We start from the raw sequence: 21391 nt of genomic DNA, 5'->3' as shown, positions 1-21391 counted from the left end.
TAAACAGAAAAAGTTAGACACAGAAAGTTGTTCGTCGCAAAGATAATATGCTACGAAAAGGAGTTTCTGACAAAAAAAATTATGAAAGCTTTTGGATATTATCTGAATTTTCCAAATATAAATTTTATTGTCTCAGAGAATGCTGGTTTCATTGTTTTAACTAAGTAGAAAGTTACAATAAGAAACAGAATTATCACTGAGAAGATTATTGCTCCATGAAGTTTTAGTAAACAAAGAATTTAATGAAAAATAGTAACGAAGTGATGGACAATTCAGAAATGTTCTATTGCAGAACAGAATAGTCATGTTGAATAATTACGTATTTATGCATCAGAAAATTCTTCACATAATCTCTCTGAAACTGATAGGCAAAGTACTTTCTTGCACTTAAAATGACTTAACTGCAAATTTCATACTTGTTTCTTTGATGTTGAATATTTTACTTTATGAAAGCATAGGCCTTTTCACTTCATCTACATTTTACACCAGCCTTCCATTATTCAAAGTTTGCAAATTGTTCCATATTAAGAACTCGAGCCAGCATTTTTCTTTCAGATCTATAATAAACTTTGGCCTGTTCACTAAAATTTAAATTTTTCTGAATATTTACTTCAGCAGTAGCAACATTTACTGCACAGTTACAGTATGAAGAAATGTTAAGAAATAAAAAGCACCGTATGCTGTCTACGAAAAGTTTGCATATTTGATAAGGCTTGCCAAAGCTTTTCCAGTCAGGAAATAAATTGCAAAGTCCAGATTTTTACTTCTGGCAACTATTTTAAGTAATCAGATAATGTCTGAATCAATGTCAACTTCATAAATATAGAGTGAATGAAAAATATTGGGGAAAAGGAAAATTTTTTAAATAATTGTCACTTACACATTAAGCTGATGCAGAGGTTTATTTAATTTAATTTAATTTTTTTGAGATGGAGTCTCACTGTGTCACCCAGGCTGGAGTACAGTGGCACCATCTTTGCTCACTGCAACCTCCACCTCCTGGGTTTAAGCAATTCTCATGCCTCAGCCTCCCAAGTAGCTGGGACTACAGGCATGCGCCACCACGCCTGACTAATTTTTGTATTTTTAGTAGAGACAGGGGTTTCATCGTGTTAGCCAAACTGGTCTCGAACTCCTGACCTCAAGTGATCCTCCTGCCTTGGCCTCTCAAAGTGCTGGGATTACCGGCATGAGCCACCACGCCAGGCCCAGAGGTTTATTTGACATTTATCACATGTCTTGTCTCTCTAATTACACTTCACTAACCCTGCATTGCTGTGGTTTTCTTTTTCTTCAACTGTGAACCTGATTTTCCACTATTAGTAAGAATGTATATTCCCTCTTTGACCACTAGGGTTCATTCCTTGCTCTGTTTGGCTAATATTTTTTTCCATTTCCCCTTATACTTGCTTCTTTGGGTTAGGCTTTAAGTAAACTCAATGATGAACTATGCAAAACTGTTCAAACCACAAAAGAGAAGACCTGTCCATCACTTTAGGCCCATAGACGACCTATGGAGCAATCCATTTGGAGGAACATGTGTCTCTGCTATCTGCAAAGCAGCTCCAGAGTGACCCTTAGTTGGGACACCCTAATTTATTTTCTCTTCTTTTCCAGAGTGCCTAGAAAGATGACAACTCAAGCACCGACGTTTACGCAGCCGTTACAAAGCGTTGTGGTACTGGAGGGTAGTACCGCAACCTTTGAGGCTCACATTAGTGGTAAGCTCACACATCCACACTTTTGTTTTTTTTCCTTTGCCTCTTCTCCAGTAAGTTAACGTTAGTGCAGGACTTGATGCCAAGTTTAAGCCCTGCTTTCACTTCGGTAAATTAGTCCAACACTATGGAAAGGTCATTTTAAGGGTATACCATTCACAGAGTACTGACAAAATCTGACAATATAATGGCTTGAAAATGTTTTATTCATATTTGTTATTCCACAAAGCAAAAATAATTAGCGTTGGATTAAAATTGCTGTTAGAATCCAGCAGCTAAGTAGGACCAAATTTAGTCATTCTATATTTGGGTTCAGCTGCAGAGCCAGACTGGAAGCCAAGAACTCAAGCCCAATAGAAGCCAGCCACAGAGCCACTGGGTAGGCGGTCTGGGTTGCCTGCTCTGGACACCTGAACTTCAGTTGGTTCATATGCAAAATAACAGTGCATCTAATTTTCCTCAGAGGCAGAGCTGTTCAGTAATTAACCAACTCCTCATTATTTTATTATTTTATTTTCAGTCTTTATTGAGTGATTCTAATGAGTTAAAAGACTCCAATCATTTTGAAATGACAGAAAATAATATGCTTCTCGGGTTTCTGTATTTAAAAGGAAGCAAACACTAATGCTAGAATTTTATTTGAAAGGAAGTTCATCTCTTTTTTGCCTTTCTTTTTCTTCCTCATAACTGGGTTTATGGATGGTTCAAAAAAATGGTATCATCTTATGAAAAAATGAGTAGTTTATGAACTATATTGTAAATAATTTTAAAATTAATCAATATTTTATCTTTCTGTAGTATTATAACTAGCCATGTAAGATTGATATGGATTAATAAAAAATCATGCTTAATTCTTAATTTAGTGTACTTCCATCATTCATTGCCCACTTCTTTTTAAAAATTTTATGGCTTATGATAAAGATATAAAATAATATTTATTTTTTTCTCTTTTTTTCTATTGTATGCACCAATCTTATTCATAACTGGATAATACTTTATTTTACATTGCACAAATATCATATAATCATTACTTATTTTCTATTGTACATATATAGACTAATGAAATTCCCTCTTGCATGATAAAGTCTTACTGACTTCCAAATAATTTACTTATTTATCTGGTAGCACTCAGTAACTTCTGAACTTTGAAACACATATGACTTCAGTGGGAATTTGCCTCCTTGAGAAGTAGTGGAATCTGGCTACTTCATATCTTCTTGTTCCTTCAAACTATATGCAAATAAATTGTTACAAAGACACTACTGAAAATATCCAATACCCATAAATCAGTCCAATAAACTATTTAATTGGCCATAGTGGGAGATTGGCTAATGTATAAACAACAAAATAGAGTTTCTCTAGATTATCTTTACCTCCCAGTCTAAGTAGATAAAGCATCAACCTTTATGCCAAGTGCAAAATAAATCATGCTCTGAATGTGCCTCATACATTCTCAATGTACAGAGTTTTAATATATTTAAAACCTCAAACCATGGACATGTAGTTCTCGGCTCTACAATTTATGGCAGATAAAGAGAATTTGGCTTTCCAGCTGCAATTCCAATGATACATGTTGTTCTGAAAGACTAGGTTTCTTATTATGAGAAATTGCTTGTCTGTGTTACAATGTTTTTACTGATTGCACTTGTGAAAGCAGAAGAGTCCAAGAAGACAGTGTCCCTGTAACCACAGAGAGAGGAGGGCATGCCTCCTGGGCCTGTCAGGCAGAACCTGGAGATCAGTTTGCTGCTTTTGTTCTTCACTTGCTCTCAAGGAGGACAACAGTCACTTTTCATTTCAAATTTTCCTTGGTTCTTCATTTTCATAAGTCCCTTTCATGATTTTAATGATGTCTATTAAATTGCATCAGAGAGAGCCCTAGGCAGGAAGGCAGGAAATTCTAGTCCCCTCTGTGTCACTGCTAGCTGAAGGACCTTGGAAAAATCATTAGGCCTCTTTTGGCCTCAGTTGCCTCCCTTCCTGCCTTCCTAATGGTCTGCAAGTTTACACACTGATCATGCAACTGTTGGGTTTTCCCTATCATTAAGTGGCATTCCATGCTGGAAAGCTTTTACAGATTGGGACAAGGCAGTGAACATGATGGGACACAGCAGAGGACTTTGCGGTGCCCACTCAAACCTAAAGATGAATTGTTCTTGCTCTTCAGGTTTTCCAGTTCCTGAGGTGAGCTGGATTCGGGATGGCCAGGTGATTTCCACTTCCACTCTGCCCGGCGTGCAGATCTCCTTTAGCGATGGCCGCGCTAAACTGACGATCCCCGCCGTGACTAAAGCCAACAGTGGACGATATTCCCTGAGAGCCACCAATGGATCTGGACAAGCGACTAGTACTGCTGAGCTTCTCGTGAAAGGTAGGCTGGTGGGGACCTGCCAATCCTCTGCTCCCTCAGAGGACATCTCTGGCAAATTGGGAAAGGGGTCCAGAAAAAGCTATGGGCATAGGTAGATGCAGCTCTTAAACTAGAGAAGGGTCTACTGGAGGCTGAATTATTTGTAACCAAGTTGTTTGCCTTTTGGAATTTAATTTTCCTCTAGGGTACATCATAAAAGTGGCTGAGAATCAGTTTCTCTATGCACATATTAAACACTCAAAAGTATGTTAAGGAAATATTGAAAGTCATGTTTCTCAGCAAGTAGAAAAGCTTGGAACCTTGTTTATAAGTCTATTAAGGAATAAGACATATTCTCCAGGAAAATGTGAATCTCCAGGAATTCACACTTTAATAAGTATCCAGATAATTCTGATGCCGGTGGTCTACAGACCACCCATTTAAGAGGCATGTAAACATACCCAGAAGAAAACAAATGCTTGTTTATTATTCAAACACATGACACTGTTTCCCCAGAAAAATTATCACCAATCTTAGTGGCCTGTTGTTTTTCTCTATCCTTTACTACCTAGTGAGACATTATTATACAGAATATTGCATGCCTTTACATGTTTTATAACAATATCCTACATGAGCTACATAAAGTTACATATGCTTATCCAATAAACTGTACATTCAGTGAGGTTCAATTATAGGGCTATAATTGACCTAAACAGAAACCACATCAAGTAACTTCAGGTAGAACTTTAGCATGTACCCAGAAAATTCACGAATGGAAAATGCACAGGTTTGGCAGCACCTGCTGTTGTTTATTACTCAAAATCATGTCAAAGTTAATTCCATTCACTCCTCACACTTGTAAAAAATTTCTTTCAACATAACCAAAAAAATCCTCTTTCTGTAATGTAATTAAAGTAATGTTATTATTGCGATTAACATTTTAAATGCAAGTAAATATTTGGGTTATTTGAATACCTATCAAGTTGGAGAAAGTTTAGGATTTTAAAAATTAAATTAAAAATGTAGTGATTCTTTAAGTAACAGGTGCACCCATCATAGCAACCACTGGAATTCATTTTAATGCAACTTACTGGAATATGCAACATGGCCTTCGCATATTAATAGAGAGCTAGATGTGAGGTTGAAGGGGAAGTGCCAGAAAGAGTCTCAAGAAATGTTATAACAAAATCTAGACCTTTTATTTAAAACAAAGAAACAAAAAGTGTTGGCCTAAACTGCTAAGCAAAACAAAGCAAATAAAATAAAATAGGGTGGTGAGAAAGCCTTCTGTAATCTCCTGGTTCCATTCTTGCTGTCATCGCTGGGTGAACTGGGTTCAAGGACAGCTAAGGATGTTTAGATTGGCGAGTCATCACCTGGTTTTGGAATTGGAGTTGTGACTGTTTAAAAATTACCTTGTGGGGAGCACCCTGGCTCTCACTCCTGACTTTGTTCTCTTGCCCCCGCAGCTGAGACAGCACCACCCAACTTCGTTCAACGACTGCAGAGCATGACCGTGAGACAAGGAAGCCAAGTGAGACTCCAAGTGAGAGTGACTGGAATCCCTACACCTGTGGTGAAGTTCTACCGGGATGGAGCCGAAATCCAGAGCTCCCTTGATTTCCAAATTTCACAAGAAGGCGAGCTCTACAGCTTACTGATTGCAGAAGCATACCCTGAAGACTCAGGGACCTATTCAGTAAATGCCACCAATAGCGTTGGAAGAGCTACTTCGACTGCTGAATTGCTGGTTCAAGGCATGTGCTGGAGGTTGGGGAACAGAGAGAAGGGGAGAGAGCTGGTTTGTGATGAAGTGGGACCAAGGCTTTACTTGCCACCTCTCGCAGCCCTGGGAAGAAGGCTGTGAGCTAATATAAAAGCCGGCTTTTCGACACCCATGAAAAGTCCCTGAGATTCTAGGCAGGAGCGCAGAATGGAAGCAATCTGTGCTTATGAATCTCATTATAAACTGGAAAGGGTTTCAATTAAGTGATCTACATTTCCAAATTATTGGCAAATAATGAAATTTTTAAAAATCGTTCTAAGTAAATTTTTATCTAGTAATGAATGTTTTCTATTTTTAAACCTAATTCATATTCATGCAAAATCTAAAACTTTCTGCAATTTTCTCCATTGGGATACCCAGAAAATCTTTTTGACTTTGTAGTCAGAATTAACAGAATGTCTTTTAAAATGGGTCATTGTGCCCCCTCCTAAACATTCATCTTTCCCTTCCCACAGGTGAAGAAGAAGTACCTGCTAAAAAGACAAAGACAATTGTTTCGACTGCTCAGATTTCAGAATCAAGACAAACCCGAATTGAAAAGGTATTTTTTCTATACTGTTGGTTTTCAAGCCTTTCAGGCTGTTGCGTCCCCAGCTATTCCTCCTCAACGTGGGCTTTGTTTTAATCTTTTACAGAAGATTGAAGCCCACTTTGATGCCAGATCAATTGCAACTGTTGAGATGGTCATAGATGGTGCCGCTGGGCAACAGCTGCCACATAAAACACCTCCCAGGATTCCTCCGAAGCCAAAATCAAGATCCCCAACGCCACCGTCCATTGCTGCCAAAGCACAGCTGGCTCGGCAGCAGTCCCCATCGCCCATAAGACACTCCCCTTCCCCGGTCAGACACGTGCGGGCACCGACCCCATCGCCGGTCAGGTAAAGCTTCCATAGAAAGAGCAGGTTATTGCACATTTTGGAACTAGATTTTGAAACGAGAAAGATTCCCTTGCCCCCTCGCAGGGCATGAGACGCGGAGAGTGGCTCGCTTCTTCAGTGTCCCCCGCTGCTCAAACCTCTAGGGGAGCATAAAAACTGGCAGGTTATGGGGCTCCGTGTTCCTCTCGACATCCAGCCACTTGTGTGTCTACCTACTAGGGTCTCAGGGGTTTTTATAGGCATAGGGTGGGGGCGTGGCAGGTCAGGGTGATCTTGGGAAATGCAACATTTGGGCAGGAAGGCAGCAGTGCCTGTCCTCACCTAGGTCCGTGGGCACAGGCCTCGCTAGGGACCACGCCCTTCTCTTCCCAGCACTTCCCAGCCCTCCTCCCATGTAAGTTTCATGCAATCAAAAATGTAGCAGGTGACAAAGGAGGTAAACCAAGAAGTTACTGAATATGATTTTCACAAATCCTCACTGTCCACAGGTAAATTGAAGACCCTTAAAAACTTCTGAATTCTTATTTATATTTCATGTAATAAATATCTACTTTAGGGGCCAAAATATGGCACAATGAAAGGAGAAGAGTACAGAAGTTAGAGTTGAAAGCCCTAAGGACAAATCAGCCTGATCACTTAACAGTTTGATTTAGGGCAATAAGTATAAATAATAAAATAATTGTTACTATATATGGATCACTTCCTCTGTCAGACTGGAACTATACATACATTATCTTATTAAATGTTCACAACCTGTAAGAATTATTATCCTCAATTTTATTGATAGATAACTGGAATTAAAGAAGTTAAGTAGTTTATTTAAGGTTTCAGTTGTGTCATCTGTAAGTTAAAGAGAATCACAATAAGAATGACCTCAAGCTGCATTTTGGGGGTTCAGTGAGATAATTAGTTGAAAGTACCTTGTAAATATAAAGTAATTATGCCAATATTCTTATATTCAGAGAGTAAGTAAAACCTTTTAAGTATTTTGCATATGCTTCTGTTATTTTATCTAGAAAATAAAATGGACTTCTATGCTTACTTAATATGGAAGTATTTTAGAAGGTGATCATGTATCATAATCAGGGCTCAGAAATTATATAATCAAGTGTAAATTGTCCACAACAGTTTTGAAAGTTTGGGATTTAGTTTATCATGATGAAACTTTTAATATGATGAAATGAAAAATGTACAAAATTTGAGCAAACCAAAAAGTGTTTATTGATCAATTTAAATGAAATAAAAAAACACATGATGTTCCCTGCCAATAAAATTTTTCATAAAAGAATAATAAGGAGATAGTTGGCTTAAATAATATTCAAACATACTGTAAAGTTACTATAATCAGAACAGTATGGTATTGGTAAATGAATAGAAAAATACACCGGGGGAACAAAACAGAGAGTCCAGAAAGAGATCCAAGTAGAATAGGTCCAAGTATATAGGGAATTCAAAAGGCAAAGTGACCTTTCAATTCAGGGGAGGAAGAGGTATTTTAATAAAGAATGCTGGTCCAATTAGCTATCCATCTGGAAGCAAACAAACACAAACTTCTGCCTCTCACTATTTACAAAGTAAATTTCAGCTTGATTAAATAGTCAAAAAATAAAAAATAAAAAAAAAGAGAGAAGACAATTTGCAAAAGCATTTATGGGCGAAAGCTTTTAAAAACACAGTTACAGATTCAACTACATAAAAATCAAAATATATGTATGGCAAAAGGTCATCACTAAACCAAACAGAACTTTTGAAAACATTTTAAGAGGTTTCTCCTCCTCAAGGTACTTCATTGCCTCTGCCATAAAAGTATCATAATAAACATAAAATGGCTACAAGGTGGACAATACCAGCCTAGAAACAGTATATAGCATACACAATTATGTATGTTTATTCTGGATAAGACCCATAAACAAGCAAAATGAAAGAAATGGATCTGGAGGAATGTTTGTAACACTTATGACAAATAACTAATACACTAAATGCATTAAAAATCATCCATAAATTAATTTTTAAAGGAAAATATACTACACAAATAAAAAAAGACAAAAGATACAAAAAAGTATTTCACATGAGAGGCAATGTAAAAGTCCAATAAATATGTGGGAAAAAAATGCTAGATGTTTTCCAAATTTTATTGTTTTAGCCACAAAAATGTAAAGATATTGGCAAACACTAACATGAAACCTTGAACAAAAAGCTTACTTTAAAAAACATGTCTAGCAGTTGAATAAAAAAAATGTTCAGTCTCAGGCTAAATCCAAGTTTGCACACCATGAAATCACAACACAAGCCAAATGCAATTTCTTGAGGAGATAACAACCTAACTATATTTTAAAACCCAAGCCTAAGGGTCATTTAGAATCATGGAGTGTTCCTGATCCCATGGAGCATTTTGACCATCTTAGTAGTTTTGAAAGTTCATTAATAACCATCCAAATTGCCCCCAAATTTTGCTTTCAAATAATTAAGAAATAAAATGCCAATTTGCAGAGAAAATAATGGTTATCAAAAATAGACTACTTTCTAAATATCTCCTAGTTTAATCTTGAAAGGCAAACATACTTCATTGAATAAGGTGCATTGTATCTTGCTGTGACCAGGTGATTATTTTTTATTGTAAGTGCAGAAATAAGCACTCTCCTATAATGACCAAAATTACAATGATTTTCACAGTTATGGGCTTACCTGTGACCTGCTGTTAATCAGTCATGTCATGCTAATCTTGTCTTTAACTGTTTTCGAATTAAACCCATTTACTAAGTACAGCAAGAACAAGGCACAGGCTGAAACTTAAAAGTGCATGTCTCTTTGCTTTTCTTCAGTTAGTGGAAACCACACATTATTCTAACTTGGTTTTGGTTATATTTCGAAGGCAGTCGTGTTCAGAAAAGAGACTTGTTCCCTAGATTTTCCTTTAGTTTGATTACGATTTCATTTACAAAATGTAAATGGATTTTCACACAAAAAAAGCCCTTCCTCGAGAAAATAAACATTTCTTCGTGAAACCAGTTAATGTTGTAATGTACTGTTAAGGTACTCTGTAAGTTACAGAAAATATCAACTGTACCTTGAGCTTAATTAGAATAATCATTTCATTTATGATCAGTGTAAGCTAAATATCCTAGATAGTGACAGAATGTATTTATAAACATTTTCTTATATGCAGAATTAATAAAATGCAATGATAGGGCAATACTGCCACCTAGAGAGGAAAATGTAATAAGCCTTATTAAGAATTAAATTAGTTTTGAAAAAAATTTTACCTTACAATAGTAGTCCAATCCCCAGAATTATTGCTATAGATCAGAAATAGTCTTTTTTGGCCATCAGTGCTGGGATTTAGCACCCATATTCTTCAACTGATGCTACTTGCACTTTGGATACATCTAAAAAGCAAACAATGAAAACTATTCTGGAAGAAGCAACTTTATCAATTTAACCAAAAATCACAGAATCATTAGTTTTTAAATTAGTCAATTCCCACAATAACTCTAAAGATATTTAAAATAAGTCCAGAGTGCAATACAAGGAGGGCGTGTGCAAACAAATACGGAGGAAATTAAAAGTAGCTGTCCACAAACACTTTAGCTAAAGCAGCAATTTGCAAAGTGCACTGCACAACCTATATCCAGCAACATGCTGCAGAAAGCTTCCTGAGAATGTGTCCTCCTGTCCTGGAAATTCACAAGGCATACTGACATAGTAAAGGCTGTGGGAAGTCCTGCAAGGGGGGGAGGGGGGAGGCTTAAGCTGCTTAGTCAAGAGTTGCACAAACATTTTGATTACAAAAACCTTTCTTCTTATAACACCTATTTGACATCCTCTAACCCCCCAGAATTGAAATACAGAGATGAACTGGGAATACAGAGGTTGCTGGATTTGACATGTCTTGTCTTTGGCTGCATATTAAAGAAGTAGATTTTTCTGTTGTGATTTTTTTTTTTTTAATGTGAGAAGGTGCAGGGCACAAAATCCCCAGCTTATTTGGAATTAAAGCTGATTCTCTTACAGGGTTACAGCATATAAGAATAGGTTTATTGAGATTTAAAACAGATTACTTCCAAGTACATTATTTACCCTCTGAATAGGTTATGGAGGCACACATTTTAAAACTCTGCCTTAAAGCACTTCCAGATTTTCATCCATGATTCACATCCAATTACCTCTACTTGCTTTGACATTCTTGACCTCTGCCTTTGGTTTTCAGGTCCGTGTCTCCGGCAGCAAGAATCTCCACATCCCCCATCAGGTCTGTTAGGTCTCCATTGCTCATGCGTAAGACTCAGGCATCCACCATGGCCACAGGTCCCGAAGTGCCACCCCCTTGGAAGCAAGAGGGATACGTGGCCTCCTCATCTGAGGCTGAGATGAGAGAGACAACGCTGACAACCTCTACTCAGATCAGGACAGAAGAGAGATGGGAAGGGAGATACGGTATCCAGGAGCAAATGACCATCAGTGGCGCTGCGGGTGCTGCCGCCAGTGTGTCGGCCAGTGCTACCTACGCAGCAGAGGCTGTTGCCACTGGTGCTAAAGAGGTACTGTCAGAATGGTTTTGTTTTTCCTTATTGCACATTCTAGTTTCTCCAAGTGGATTTCTGCCAGAAACTCAGTCTGTATAAATTGGAGGAAAAATGCATATGAACATAAAAATATAGCAGCAACTGAAGACCAAATTCAGTAGTCATGCTTTGTAAAACCATTTTTAATTAGGACAAAAGCTCCAATCTGTGAAGTTTCCATAAAGTACAGGGTTTAATGATACAGCCTCTATATTTCTTGGCAATAATAAATGCTTATATATGAGTGTATTTTGCTCTAGGTAGCTCAGTTTTCCAGTATGCTTTTTTATTTTCTACTGGGCATGTCATTTTAAAAAGTAATCTACTTGGTCATTTCTAATCTAGGTGAAACAAGATGCTGACAAAAGTGCAGCTGTTGCGACTGTTGTTGCTGCCGTTGATATGGCCAGAGTGAGAGAACCAGTGATCAGCGCTGTAGAGCAGACTGCTCAGAGGACAACCACGACTGCTGTGCACGTCCAACCTGCTCAAGAACAGGTACGTGTGAGGCTGCCATGAGGCACCCGCAGAGCCGCGTCCTTCAGTGCACATTTACTCAACCACCATCCACTGAGCTTTGCACGCAGCAGTGCTCAATTCATTCTGAAGACAGCCTTGAGTACAGCAGGGCCCAGACTTTTAGAACTTTCTGAGCAAAAGGTGGTCTGAGATACCAAAGGTGTTGACAATGTGAACATCAGAAGAGCAGCGTAGGCCAGAAATACCTGGGCTATATGAGCAGGCGAAAGTCAACTATGGTATTCAAGGTAGGCAAAGGGTGGCCGGAGAAACAGAGAGCAGTCAATTCCAGAACTCAGTCACTGCACACACTGGACGTGGAAACTACTATTTCAGGGCAGGCATTACATTTCTCTAAGTTTCCCCAAAGGACTTTTGTTTTTACTTTTCTCAAAACAAACATGACACTTGATTCATAGCTAGAACAGTGTTATAAATCCAGGATAATGTCCCACCTCGTATTTGAATAGATCTTCTGTTATAGTTTAAAATCATTCCAGCTTTCCTCCTTACCTCTCTTGTGTGACATTTATGTCTAGATCCTGACAGATTATTGTAACTTTTTTCTTTTTTGAGACAGAGTCTCACTCTGTCGCCCAGGCTGGAGTGCAGTGGCATGATCTCGGCTCACTGCAGCCTCCACCTCCTGGGTTTGAGTGATTCTTGTGCCTCAGTCTCGTGAGTAGCTGGGATTACAGGTGTGGGCCACCACACCCAGCTAATTTTTGTATTTTTTAGTAGAAGATTTCACCATGTTGGCCAGGCTGGTCTTGAACTTTTTATGTAAGATGCATTAAAGTGTTTTCTTCCTTTCCTCTATGAAAAGCAGGTGAGAAAGGAGGCGGAGAAGACTGCCGTAACTAAGGTAGTAGTGGCCGCCGACAAAGCCAAGGAACAAGAATTAAAATCAAGAACCAGAGAAGTAATTACCACAAAGCAAGAGCAGATGCACGTAACTCATGAGCAGGTGAAAATGGTTTTCTATTTAAAATTCACTGAGGTTCTTACAGGGGTCAACACAGATAATCACCTTTACCATGAAGAGTGTTGTTTTTTGGGCCATATGGTTGTTAGCATGCTAATAAAATCCCCTTGTTGTATGTGTAAATTTCTGGGTACTGGATACCAAAGTTTGGTAGTGTCCCTGAATGCTCCCCTTATGAGTATGAAAAAGAACTCTGTGAACATACACCAGGGATCTCACCACATTGATCTGGGGATGTAAGTATATGACTATAGGGAGAGGACAGATGGGTAAAACCAGGAGGAAGAAATCAATGCTGAGGCAGGAATGGGGAAAAGTGGAGGAGACACTGAACTCACTTTGCTTTAGGAATCTTAGCAACTGCTTCCTGGCTACTTGGGAAGACATTTACACATGAGTTTGAAGTGGAATGGACAGCATAGCCTTAACAAGCCAAATGACCAGAAAAGGTGAAAAGGACAGCCCCATGGTTGGCAGCATTTGGGGACAGATTGGAAAAGGCCAGTTAGTAAAGCTCTTGGCCAATGGAACCAGTTGTCAGTTGGGTGGTTTGAGAAGATGAACTTTCAAGTCTCTTTCAGCCTTGAGATTCTGTGTTTCAGTGATGAGATATTTGAGAACAGCACAGAGGCAAATGGAGAAAACTGTCCCCCTATACACGCATATAACTTAGATGCCCAGATGGAAACAGCATTCTTCACAGTATTTAGGAAAATTGACAAGACAAAATTATTGTATAAATGCAGATTATAAATTATCCGTGCTTGATTTCTCACATGGAAAATAAAAAGATCAGACAAAATTACTTCTAAAGCTTTCCATTCTGATATATATTCTAAGATTACCTTTAGATGACAGAATTAGTACAGAATAATATTGCCATAGATCTATTTGTAAAAATTGGAAGTTATTTTAAAGAAGACTACAATTCTCCTGTTCAAAACAAAGTGTTGAATTAAACTTTGTTTTCTCTAAGCAGCCTACATAATGTACAGTTGAGGGAGAGAAAGAGCATGATCTTATTTATGAACATGAGATTATTTATTTTATTTAGTGACATCTCCAGAAAAGGGATTTTACATCTTCAAATCCCTATGTTGTTATATTTAATAAACACCATATCATTTCATTGGGCATCAGGAAATAAAGTTTTTTTAATCATTGTTTGCAGATAAGAAAAGAAACTGAAAAAACATTTGTACCAAAGGTAGTAATTTCGGCAGCTAAAGCCAAAGAACAAGAAACTAGAATTTCTGGAGAAATTACTACGAAACAAAAACAAGTAACTCAAGAAACAGTAAGTTCGATTTTCTAAATATTTTGTGGTTCGTTGACAATATCACATTACAGCCAGCTGCAGGTAGCTTATAACTGAAACCAAAAATGGAGAAGTCTTTTGTTGTATATTTTTTGTTATTGTTCCTCTATGTCTAGCATTGAAACTCAAGATGGAAATTATGTTCACATTGCACTATTTTCCACTCGATCAGTTTTCAGGAGACTGTCTACAGAACAGTTTAGGGCACATCTATGAACTTTCTAGACCATACATGAATGGATGATAGATACCATGCCAATGCAGTTACCCACCGGGACAGTCGGTTTCTTTGTGCATAGCCTAAGCCCTCAGTCACTTAGATCGTAATGCACAAACTTTACATAGTTGTAAGACACATCATGTGTGTGCACATGCACACACACACACACACACACACATACATCAGCCATAAACACCCCGAATAAATAGCAAGGGAAAGTGAGGAAATGCCAGACATCGGCGAAAGCGAATACTTCCTCAAAAAAAAAAAACCTTCAAATCATGATTGATAAACAGTGACCTAGAAGCGTTTGCTGCTGTTGTGCCCTAGAGCTGTGTAAGGACAATCTCAGTATCATTAAAATCCACGTCTCTCCCGTATGTGAAATCAAGCCTTTAAGTGTCAGGAGAGAGGCATTTATCTGAATTCTTCCATGTTGAAGAGGGCACCTGTGCTCATCCTCCTTGAACTCAAGCTCTTTGCTGATCTTAGAGCTACTTTCTTCAAAGGTCCAGTTGAGAACCCTGTACACTTAAAAGGCTGACCAGAGGCTGCTGACTGAATTTCCCTCTCCTTACTGTGAGTGAGACACTTTGAATGTAGCAAGAACCCTACTTGGCATAATCAAAGGCATAGAAATCCCCATGGCCATTGCAATGCTGGTGACTGGCAAGTTCAGCTGGCCTATAGTTTTCCAGCCACTTGTCAGCAGCCAACCACCAGGATCGCTAACATGTCAACACGTCTCAAGATGAGATATTTTCAGTTCTAGAACAATTTGCTAAGGAGCATGTGGGCAGAAAAGAAGACCATACCTCAGGAAAGCAGTCTATGTCTGAAGCACAAGTGTAGGCCCCTAAAATGGAAATCTGACATTTTATCTTTCACCACTAAGCATTCTGTATTTTCCTGAATGTTTCAAGGATGTCGTGCCATTTCTTTTGTATCTTTTGAAACTCAAATCTTTATTTTACTCTAAAAATCAGATAAGACAGGAAACTGAGATAACTGCTGCATCCATGGTGGTAGTTGCCACTGCAAAGTCCACAAAACTAGAAACAGTCCCGGGAGCTCAAGAAGAAACTGCCATACAACAAGATCAAATGCACCTAAGTCATGAAAAGGTGATGACTTCCTGCCAATGTGAAAGTCACTCTTGCACCATTTCATTTGCAAATCACCTACATTTCCATCATGGATCTTAATCATCACTTCTTCACTTTCACCTCTTCTTATAATGCAAATAGAAAATTTCTTTCCCCACACAGCTACCTTTCACCGCCAATTCATTCCTAACTTTCAGACATTCTTTGGCTTGTTACTAATATAATATAATAATTCACTTTAATATCTTCCTATTGAAGCAGATGTCTGTAAATAAGTCAATTCATAATACAAAAAAATGTGCTATTTACAGTGCTATTGAAATGTCTTATAGATTATAATTTTAAAAATGTGAAAAATACAAAAGAGCACTCATTAGTCTTTTATTGTTAATCACATTTTTTTCTTTTAAACTGGACTTATTGTTTAGATATTTTTGCCAGTGAAACAGTATGGATGATCACAGCAGCTCAAATGATATATTTTAGTGTAATTAAAATTTCCTTGAATAGGAAGAAATTTTGCCTCCTTTCTTTTTGACTTATGTTTCTTTTATTAAAGACTTATGGAATTAATGACTATTTTCTTACTTTTTGTGTGTGATCAGATAATGAAGGAAACTAGGAAAACAGTTGTACCTAAAGTCATAGTTGCCACACCCAAAGTCAAAGAACAAGATTTAGTATCAAGAAGTAGAGAAGGCATTGCTACCAAAAGAGAACAAGTTCAAATAACTCAGGAAAAGGTGAATACAGATATTTGAGCTGTGAAAAGTTCATCTTTAAACTAATTTCTAGTAAACTATTAACTACAATGTGATATGAATTATTAATCTGTATTTGCCTTTTAAAACCCCTAACTAAAAACAAAACGGTAAATATGCAACTGATTATCATTAATTTTATCTGCACATTTGATTTTCATCCTCGGTAACATTTATAATTCATTTTATTCACCATTATTCTTTGCATGAAGATTAGCATTTTTTAGCTTAATTTTTAAAAAGCGACATAGGGACTCATCTAGAGGTTTTTAAATAGCTAACATTTCTAAGTTTTGTGATTTGCAGTCAGTATATGTAGACATTGCCAGGTGAAAGTTAATTTCTCTTGTGTATTTAACCCTGAATAACCATCTTGCATCACCATGAGGAAGTGGGAAGGGTCATACTATGTGTGTTCGAAGCCCTGTTCAACTTAAATCTTGATTTTACTGTAATAATCAGATGAGAAAGGAAGCTGAGAAAACTGCCTTGTCTACAATAGCAGTTGCTACTGCTAAAGCCAAAGAACAAGAAACAATACTGAGAACTAGAGAAACTATGGCTACTAGACAAGAACAAACCCAAGTTACCCATGGAAAGGTGACTATTGTTGTTCCAAGTGTGAAATCCCCTATTATAATACATTAATACCACATATCATGTGAAATTCCTTATTATAATACATTAATATCAAATCTCTGAATTTCTTATGTATGAGTCACTATTAACCGAATTTATTTTTTAGACAATTAAATAATTGGAAACTAAAAAAGATTTATTGTTAATATTACTACACATCCCTTTCTCCACTTATCTCTTCGCCATTATTTTCAACATTTTATTAACATCTGGGAATCTCCCAGAAGTTGATTAAAATTGCATGCAGGCTAATTTTAAGAGGCCCATGAACATTTTTTAAAACACAAAGTTGTATAAGTAAATGATGACTCTTAATCACTGTCAAGAAGATATGTGTTTTGAGGGGTCATAAATTCAGTATATTATGTTATGGAGTATGGACTTATTTCAGTAAATTACCCATAATTTTCTTTGTATGAAACTTTATCTTTTTTCCCTCCTATAAATATCACAGGAGAAGATAAGCTGAAAAAATTATAATGCCTGCTGTAGCAGCTCCCACTAAAGCTAAACAAGATGCATATTAAAATCTAGAGAAGGAAGTATCCAAACAGAACAATTACACATAAGCCATGAAAAGATTACTGTATCTATTTGTAGCTATGAAATATCCATGAATTAAACTGTTTCCCATGACTATCATTTACTCCAAATGAGCCATTTACCTAATTGTATTCTTTATTGCTAATATACCACTTGAAAATTAGCAACTAAAGTTTCCCCATTTCATTAGCAGGATGGCCTGAATCCTATTTGTATTTCCCTCAATGTCATTTTCTAACTCTACATCTTTTTTTTTTCTAAGACATGATATAAGATAAACTTTTTAAACCTTTACTCAAGTCTAACATTTAATGGCATATCAGCCTTACAGAAGTCTCATAAATCATAGAAATTCCACTATGCAACATACTTCATGAGTGATTAACTTTTTATTTTTGTTTCCATTCAAATTTTGTCATGAATTCACTATCTTATTCTTGTTAAAAAATAGCTAAGGATGGAAGCTGAGAAAATGTTTACACCTAAAGTAGTAGTTACCACTGCAAAATCTGCTGAATCAGCCGCACCGCCAACAACTAGAGAAGTATTTGCTGTTAAACAAGAACAAATACATCTTTTCCAAGAAGAGATGAAAACTGATGCAATGGAGGTGACAAGTATTGTTTCATCCCATTTCATCATCAACTCTCATAACTTTTCATCCGTCATGAATTGTGCTTCCAGTGTTCCATCTAATTGCTTGACTGATCAATAAAACAGTAGAGATGGTTAGATTCAGTCCATCCTCCAGTTGAACAGTGAGCATTTCTAGTAGTGAAAAGTCAGACTATATAATACTCTTCTTTATGTCTCCTAAATTTATTCTCAGCATTTACCTGGTATGAACTGGTATATTCGAGTCCAATTTGTCTTCCTGCTTCTCTAGGTTACAAACATGAGAGATACCAAAGTCCACTAAGAAATAAAAGCAGTTACCAGCGTACTCATTTGTAGTCCACCAATAAGTGTGTGTATATAAATTTGATATACAATAATTCAAGGAAAAAACAGACAGATGTTTCCTCAATTTAAAATATTCTACCATGATTAAGATTTTTCCATATGTTTAAAATTAAGAACAAAATTTAAATATTTCAGTTGTGTGATATTTAGTCAAATGACAGTTTCTTTGACAGTTTCTTTTATCATTGTTAAAATAAAATTAAGACTTAACCTGACTACTTCATATCAGACTGGCTAAAAGTTTCAAATGAGATATGGTGGAAATGTGATCACTCTACAATCAAAATAATATATATTTATTTAGTGTTATCTGTCAAAGATGTTAACATTTTAAAACGTCTAGACAATTAAAGTCAGCTCATTGCCAATATAGTTTTTAAAAAAGAAACAAATAAATGGACAAACTTAACTCACCTAAGCCTCATGTATATTTTATGTTTTCTTCTGAGATGATGCAATCTAAAGTGAAGATGGTATTTGCAGTCCTTCGAGGCAGATGAAATTGTTTGTGTCTTCCTAAAAGGAAGCCCTGGATAAAGCCCATGATCACTAAAGACCCAATTCTATCTCAGAAAAATCTCATTTATATCTTAAATAGTTCAGAGAACAATTTTTAAAGATATACAGGTAGCATAGTTGAAGAATGTTTCCGATTCATTCTAGATTCTATTCACAGATATAGAAAACTGAACATTAATAAAATTTTCCAATCTTACTTTTAAAAAGCACTGGATGAACATGGCTATGTGATTTTTGTGGTGTGCTGTTTCCAAGTATCACATAGAATCATAATATCTAAGCCGCATCAGCTAGTTTGCCTTCTTTAGAAGAGAAACCGCTCTGCAAATTTTATTTCCATTTATGTTCATCAGACTCAGAAACGAGAAAATAATATTTGTTTCATTCTTTGCTTTAACTCTCCATAATAATGAAAGTAAATTAAACACCAATGTGAAAGGTTGTTCTCTTGAATCCAAACATCATAACACTTTCATTTTAATCACAATATTTTCATTTGCACGGGGTTCTCTTTGTCATCTGTGTGTTTTGAGACAGGTATTTTCTAACAGATTAAACAAATCTTACCCTTAGGGAATCATAAGTAAATTCGTATGCTCACTCTGTGTTTATGAGCTTTCATGTTATGTCCGATTTGCATGCAACCATGTAACTCTGTAGTTACTGATTTTTCTGGATGGGATGATGATGGTATTTGAGTGCACTTATATCACCACTGTCATTGCATTAACCTCAGACTAAATGGTCAACAAGATAATAAAAATAATCAGTGAGGAGAACCAGCTCCAAAATTCTGATTTTCCAATTGCTGATTGACTCTCTGCCTGGAAAAATTCTACAAAATGTCAAAATCTCCTTATGATTTTATGGTCATATTGTGATTGTCCTATGTTGTGTCTATGTGATTTAATGTCTAGTATAATTAAGCAGGTGTACAGAGAGTGGATCTAAATCGATGTCTGTACAATATAATAATCAATGAAATAGTCCCTAAAAGTGTTTCTGAGATACATTTCTAGACACATTAACACTGCTGTATAACGTGGATGCCATCTACCTATCACGCCTTTAGCCATTTGCCTGTCCTGATGCCTAGGAGGTGTTCCAGCCTCATCTTGATATTCCTGTGTATTAATTCTGGAACCCTTGTCTCTAGGTGGATGTTGGAAAAAAGGCTGAAGCTGTAGCAACAGTTGTTGCTGCAGTAGACCAAGCCCGAGTCAGAGAGCCCAGAGAGCCTGGGCGTCTTGAAGAATCCTATGCTCAGCAGACCACTTTGGAGTACGGATATAAGGAACGCATTTCCGCCGCAAAGGTGGCTGAGCCTCCCCAACGTCCAGCCTCAGAACCCCACGTTGTCCCTAAAGCAGTCAAGCCTGTAGTAATCCAGGCTCCTTCTGAGACTCATATCAAAACTACTGATCAAATGGGAATGCACATATCATCACAGGTGAGTCTATACCTGCTGATTTTTCACCTTGTTCATGGTAAAGCAAGCCTCACTGCTGTGGTCATTGGTGATCAATGGTATCACTGAGTTTCATTTCAATGCAGATCAAGAAAACTACAGATCTAACAACGGAAAGATTAGTCCATGTGGATAAACGCCCCCGCACAGCTAGCCCTCACTTTACTGTTTCAAAAATTTCTGTTCCTAAGACAGAACATGGATATGAGGTAAGAAGTTACAGAGCATGATACAGAAATGTTTAAAGGAAATAAGTATCTAACCTGTGAAATAGAGCATCTTTAGAGTAGGCCAATTGAGGCTTTTTTTGGTGATGTGTGTGTGTGTGTGTGTGCATTCACAGTGGGCCCAGATGCCCTAAATTTTTGATTTCTGAAACTTGCCCAGGAGAGTGAGCCTAGAGTCACAAGTGGTTATCTTATACCTCTGAGGAGACACAAATCCACACAGGCTTCTCTCTAGTTCACATTTCAGGGACAGCTCACACTCAATTGTTTTACTGTTGTTCTGATGATTTTGTGAAAGTGGTATATTACACAGCATAGTTTTACTTATGCTGTGAGACATTTCAGAGTAACTTAACTGCGAATGTGTTTCAATAATAAAGACAGGCATTGAGAAATCATATATTTATATACTCAATATAGCAAGATGGAGAGGTGGTACTATATGGTGGTTGGGTTGGATTGTGGAATCAAATAGCTCTGGATTAGTGCCCTATCTTCCCCCTTATAACCTCTGTCATCAGGAGAAAGTAAATGTACATGTAAAATGCAAGTAAAAAGTATATAAAAACCTTAACAAGTTGTCAGCATGTAATAAATCCTTGATATTAATCACTATTGTTATCATACATATCCAAGAAATAGAACCCAAACCTTCTATGGTTTCAAAGAACTGTAAGTTACATATAATGCCTGTATTCAATTTAGTCCCAAATTACAAAACAAATAACCATAGACCGCAACAGAATAAAAGCAGTAAGGAAACCTTTAAAATATTTTGTCTGAATGTCTCCATGTTCACCTTTCACATAGATTTGTGGCTAAAACTC

General features: G+C 37.0%; 1 protein-coding gene across 50 annotated transcripts in view; it reads left to right on the top strand.

The window, feature by feature from the left end:
* Positions 1–21391, top strand: part of TTN (titin) — a 272676-nt gene that overhangs the window by 1139 nt on the left and 250146 nt on the right. For 40 of the 50 annotated variants that reach the window (XM_031651870.1, XM_031651840.1, XM_031651848.1 and 37 more), the window contains exons 2-15: positions 1618–1721; positions 3886–4089; positions 5538–5825; positions 6310–6395; positions 6490–6734; positions 10942–11272; positions 11642–11794; positions 12642–12782; positions 13972–14097; positions 15325–15462; positions 16050–16187; positions 16668–16805; positions 20026–20319; positions 20424–20546. In XM_031651870.1, the coding sequence (XP_031507730.1) occupies positions 1631–1721; positions 3886–4089; positions 5538–5825; positions 6310–6395; positions 6490–6734; positions 10942–11272; positions 11642–11794; positions 12642–12782; positions 13972–14097; positions 15325–15462; positions 16050–16187; positions 16668–16805; positions 20026–20319; positions 20424–20546 (2496 nt within the window). In that variant the 5' untranslated portion in view covers positions 1618–1630. The remainder of the gene's footprint in view (positions 1–1617; positions 1722–3885; positions 4090–5537; positions 5826–6309; positions 6396–6489; positions 6735–10941; positions 11273–11641; positions 11795–12641; positions 12783–13971; positions 14098–15324; positions 15463–16049; positions 16188–16667; positions 16806–20025; positions 20320–20423; positions 20547–21391) is intronic. The other 10 variants (XM_031651871.1, XM_031651825.1, XM_031651839.1 and 7 more) reach the window with 8 other exon arrangements.

This window comes from Papio anubis, chromosome 10 (genome assembly GCF_008728515.1).
Source record: "Papio anubis isolate 15944 chromosome 10, Panubis1.0, whole genome shotgun sequence".
Lineage (NCBI taxonomy): Eukaryota > Metazoa > Chordata > Mammalia > Primates > Cercopithecidae > Papio > Papio anubis.
The sequence above is the reverse complement of the archived record's forward strand: the minus strand, read 5'-3'. Positions and strand labels throughout refer to the sequence as shown.